Source organism: Vigna unguiculata, chromosome 8 (assembly GCF_037176805.1).
Source record: "Vigna unguiculata cultivar grain cowpea cultivar isolate G323 ecotype 2 chromosome 8, ASM3717680v1, whole genome shotgun sequence".
In the NCBI taxonomy this organism is placed as follows: Eukaryota; Viridiplantae; Streptophyta; class Magnoliopsida; order Fabales; family Fabaceae; genus Vigna; species Vigna unguiculata.
Window position 1 is genome coordinate 7406897 of NC_140799.1, and position 5870 is coordinate 7412766.

General features: G+C 29.0%; 1 protein-coding gene across 1 annotated transcript; it reads left to right on the plus strand.

The window, feature by feature from the left end:
• Positions 1-2160, plus strand: LOC114193284 (acetyl transferase 1). The gene is made up of 2 exons (XM_028083014.2): positions 1-990; positions 1215-2160. Exons 1-2 carry the CDS (start codon positions 568-570, stop codon positions 2118-2120), a joined length of 1329 nt encoding a protein of 442 aa, XP_027938815.2. The 5' UTR covers positions 1-567; the 3' UTR covers positions 2121-2160.
• Positions 2161-5870: the final 3710 nt, after the last annotated feature.

Below are 5870 nucleotides of genomic sequence, written 5' to 3' on the forward strand. Positions count from 1 at the left end.
TCCTTTTCAGAAGTAACAAATTCTCATCCATTTTGTATTTTGGAAATCCAAAAATTATTTTCTTAATTTTAAGAGAGCTCCGAAATCTTGTACTATTTGCATCATTGATGCGAAATTGTTATTTTAATTGGAGAACAACATCATTATGATACCCCATGTTAAGTTTTCTTAAAGATTTTGACAACATACATGACTCATGAATGATTCTATGAGCTCTGTTTTTTACATGTGTTTGAGAGTTCACCAAAGCTGCAAGAATATCGTCAAGAATTATTGAGATTGTGAAAAACCATGCACGCATATGATACTTCAAATTGCACACATATAGTGTAAACCCCAGAATCAAGCCAACATTCAAGGCTCATGAAAGCATCATTTCCTCATGTATTAGTGGGTTGTTTTTTCTGGTATGCATGAAAACTTAGTTTCCCTTAGAAATAGTTGAATTCCATGCACCTTTTCATTTCCTTCAATGTCATGACTGAGTTATGCCTAAAACTAACACATCTATAAAACCCCACACATGTAAATAACATCATTATCACATCCCCAATCATATCTGTTGAAATGGCCTCAGAAGTAAGTTACATCTGCAAAAGAACTGTGGTGAGCACCAAGGCAGTGGAGCCAGGAAAGTACTTTCCCTTATCAGCTTTGGATCACCACATGGAGCACAACCACATTAGGTTGGTGTGCTATTACCAAGGTTTACGAGAAGTAATGGAGCTTGGAGAAATAACCAAGAAATTGAGAGAGAGTTTATCAGAAATGCTGACCCATTTCCCTATGGTGAGTGGAAGGTTGACAAGAGATGAAAGAGGGAAATGGAAGATCAAGTGTAATGATGCTGGTGTGAGAGTGGTGGAGGCCAAAGCCAAAGGGAGTGTGGAAGAATGGCTTGCAAATGTTGATAGGAAAAAGGAACTCCAACTTGTGCATTGGGAGGACATGTTCCACAAACCTTATTATTGGTCCACATTTTATGTTCAGGTTAGGATTCTTTTAATCAATTAGGATTCTCTGCTAGTTTCTTTTTTTGTGTTGTTTCTCTGTTGTATTTTCAAATTATACTAGCTTTGATATTTTCAAAGTACCAACATCATGATATTTTTAATCTTCAGCAAAGAACAATAAAGAAAAATCCATTAGAGAATCTTGACTTATTTTTTTTATATCCAAAGAGTGAATCCATTGAATTTTGATATAAATTTCAGGTGACTGAATTTGAAGAAGGTGGATTAGCAATTGGCCTAAGCTGTGTTCATCTCTTGGCAGATTCCACTTCTGCAACTTCATTCATGAAAGCATGGGCTGATATTTCAATGGGCAACAAAATCATTACTCCTCCACTGTTCCACCCTTTACCTCTCACAACACAAGCAAACAAAAACACCAATCATCACCCTCACATGGGATTAATACACCACTACAAGTCATTAATTGAAAAAAAACCCATTTGTTTGAAGGAAGCAAAATACACTACCATTTCCCTGGGCTTCTCAGCCCAAATGGTTCAGGCCTGCATGTCAATTGCCCAATTCAACGGCCCAATAACACCCTTTGACGCCCTAGCAGGCTTGTTTTGGGTCTCTTTGAGCAGAGCCAAGGGCCTGAGAAATGGGCTTGTTGACATGTCCATATGCTTGGACATGAGAAAAGTGTTGGGCCTGGATACTGGGTTCTTTGGGAACTGCATGGTGTATAATAAGGTCCATGAAGTAGAAGGGGAGAATCAGACATTGAAATTTGCAGAAGCTGTTAGGGCAATAAGTGATGTTGTGGCTAGAATGGATTCTGAGGGTGTGATGGATTTGATGGAGTGGCTAGAAAATGGTGATGTGAATTCACCTACCATGATGAATGGTCATGATCTTGTTTGTGGTAGCTTGGAGGGTGTGGACCCTTATTTTGTGTTTGAAGATAGGTTGAAACCCATTCATGTTTCTTGTTATGTGGAACCAGTTTTGGGAGAAGGACAAGTTTTGATACTCCCTGGCCCACCTGGGGAGGGTCCCTTAAGTAGAGTGGCCATGGTGACCTTAAGAGAAGAGGAAGCAACTAAACTTTGTGAAGATGAACTTATCTCACAATTCTCTCCCACTACCCTAATCAAATTTTGATGAAAAACTTTAACAATATCTTAATTTAGTCATTGTCATAGGTTGGTACCACACTATTATCATCACCTACTACATATGTGATTGCTCTTACTTTAACAATCTTCTCCAACTTTTTCTTCTTTTTGATACATGTGTTCTATCAAATTGTTTCATTTCATGTTTTTTTTTTCTTTCTTATCATATGTGGGAAATAAGAAAATATGAATTTTATCGTAATAATAAATAAATAATTTAACTAAAATTACTTTTAATCATTTATAGATAATTGACAACTAATAACAAACAACAAATGGTTGGGGATATATTTATTGATCTAAATATATAACTTCTTCAACAAGACAAAGATCAACAATTTTCTTGTTGCTTGTAACAACAAAATACTGTAAATATGAAACTTCATCTTTTCTACATGGGATATGCATTGTTGGGAATAGTCTAAGTGTGAGTCAAAGTTCCACATTGGATAGAAAAGACAAAGTTAAACACTATATAAGAATAAAGACCCATAACAACATTACCTTAAGGTTTTGGTGTAAAAGTGGTGTCTAAGGTCTTATATGTGTAAGACTAATGTCATATAACCATATAGAATCACAATCTCTCAATATCCATAACCATGACTATAACCATGACCATAAACCATATATATGAAAAATATGAAAAAAATAACCTATCATGCATGAATTGTGTATAAAAATACGTAGTGTAAGCAATACGTTTTATGAATTGTGTATAAAAATACGTAGTGTAAGCAATACGTTTTATTAGTGTTAGTTTGGTTACTTTTTTATGGACATATAATTAAATTTAGTTTATGTAATTAGTCATTTTCTTTCGTATTTTCCTGACCACATCTAGAATTCATAAATTTTATATGTAATTAATTATTTTCTTTTGAGTTATTTGATATTTTGCTAATAGCTTGTAATTTAGTATACATTGAACACGTGTAATTTATCTTTGATTTATGATACATGTTGTTCCAAGTATAATACAATATGTGGAATATTACTTAGAAAAAGGAATCCTTGGCACAATTATTTAAAAAATATTAAATTCATAATTTTTATTTAGTTGTTACATAAGTAATAGTTTTGAGTTCTATTTTTTCATTACTATGTTACTTTTATATGTGGAGCTCTTAATCAATCATAACACTAAAATAATATTTATCACGTAATAACCAATAATATCTTTAAAATTAATATATGCATAATATTTATCACGTATATGCATAATTACTTCGTCATTTTTTTATTTCTTATTTTAAAAGCACAAATTTCCTCATTTGTTTTCTTATTTTAAAACTTTGCTCGCGTATTTACCTCATCCAAAGTAGCTTAGATTTGAGACTTTCCTCATCTCCTTTATTCACTCCTCCGGCCTCACTTGACACAAATGAAACGAAACAATGACAAAGATTGTCTTTAAAATTTTAAAAATTATAAGAACAAAAAGAGGAAAAATATTTTAGGAAAACTAAAATTAAATTTAACAAATTTTAGAAAATCCAAAAACATATTTAAATATTGAAAAACTTCACTATAACAAAATGAAGGGTTAAATGGTTTTTAGTCTCTAAATTTTAATCTAAAATTAAAATTTAGTTTATGCCTCAAACTTTAGTACAACTAAACTCCAAACTTTTAAAATGAATAGATATAATTTTTCTAATTCAACTATGTTATATATTTTTTACGTGTCAAGTAACGTTTTAAACTGACATTTGAGATGTTTACGACTCAAATGTTAATAAAGAACGCCTATTAACAAAAAACAAATCACTGTTGTTGAATTAGGATAACTATATTTATTCATTTTTTAAGTTTGAATATCAAAATGTATCAAAGTTTTGGACAAAACAAATTCTAATTTCGCCTTCAAGTTTAGGGATTACGAAAATATTTAACCCTAAAATGAAAGTAGATAAAAATTTTAGAATAAAGTGATTGAGATTAAGTGGAATTGAATAGAACTATCTCAGGTTTTTCAATAATTTAAAGTGGAACTTTGTTAGTGGAATTAATTTATAAGATTTGGTTATTAAAGCTTTTTTCAAAATTAAGAACACTAAAAAACAACCAACTCATAGCACCTAAAGGCAGGATGTGTAGATTGATTTGGGCTTTGACAAGAAATTAGTTTAAAAATATGTGAATTTGATTGGTAGACATAATGTGTGAAAACTACTAATTTATAATTCATGAAAACAACAATGAATGGTCCGACATAATTTACACAAGGTAGAAGAACGAGACATTTATAATGACAACAGCACTATTTAATCCTTCATCAATTCACAAGTTAGATTTGTGAAGCAATATAATAACACTATGTACTATATGTAAGATTCCTAACGTAAGTTATAGTGCACCAGTGCTACCTCCTATTCTTTTCAAATTTTGTTTTTCCTATGTTTTAATTAATAGATAGTGATGCCTTCCTTCTTTTTTTTTTTTCCTCTTTTTGATTGTGGTGATCATGTTTGGAAAAAGTGCTAAGAGAGATATAATCAATTTGTATTAATACTTGTTGACACATTATGTTCTTTTTTATTCCATGAGTTGAAAATATGAATATAAAATAGATGATTCAAATATAATAAAATAATTTATTTGAACACTAATAACGATCACCATTATTGGTGGCTCTTCCTTCTTGTTACCGGTCAACTTTTACTACCTCCGATGTCAATTAATCATATAAATAATGATATTAAGAATCCTACGAATAATGATTTGTTTGAATATATGCTATAAGAAAATTCTTAAATAAAATTAGTGATTAAAAACATGTATAGATATCAAATTAAAGATTAATTTTTTTTATCCAAAATATTGATAATTAATATTAATGACTTCTTTAAAGACCAATTCATACTAAAAACTATTTTAGTTATCAATTTAGAAACTAATTATAATTTTTTGAAACTATTTTACTTATCAGTCATTTTTAGTTTGTAAATTAGTATCTAAATTGATTACTATAATGACTAATTATTTTGTCACTAAAATTGATTATTATTCAAGAATTTTCTTATTGTAAGATTTTTATTATTATTTTGAGAAAAATAAATTATATGATAGGTAAAATATTTTCCTTTCTAAACTATTATAAAATTTTGTGGTTCATTTTTAGATTTAATTATAAAATCTATTGTTTCTGTATTTTATGAAAGTTTAATGATTGATATGTGAGCGTTATATTATAATTCACTATAAACCTTTGTTTGTCATATAAAAAAAAAGACTCCAATACACAAAATAAATATTTCATAATTTAATTTATGAATGAAGTACAATTTTTATAATAGTTTCAAAATGAAAAAACATATTTAATCATATATAATAAATTATTATAAGATAATTTAATTTTTTTTCTATAAATATTTAACCGAGTATATATCTATCTATCCATATATATATATATATATATATATATATATATATATACATATATATATTCATTTGTTAATCGACCATCTCACATTATGCATGTACATTTCATAGTTAAATGTTAAAATGTATGTGATAGCGCAAACTACCTTAATATAAAATAAAAGAAAAAAGAATCTCCAAAGTTAAAGAGAAAAAGAAAGACGTATTAGTTATATAGAAGAAAGATACTTTTTTTAAGATCTTGTAAAAATTGGCATAGACTTTTGTAAGAATATTTTTCAATATAGTTTTCTGAATTATTTTTTTTTAAATTATCTAAAAGCCAATGAAAAAGTTATTTTACTTTGTTAAA

Coding starts and splice junctions, on each gene's coding strand:
- LOC114193284 (XM_028083014.2), top strand. CDS start 568: ATGGCCTCAGAAGTAAGTTACATCTGCAAAAGAACTGTGGTGAGCACC. Junction 991..1,214: donor GGTCCACATTTTATGTTCAG/GTTAGGATTCTT, acceptor TATAAATTTCAG/GTGACTGAATTTGAAGAAGG.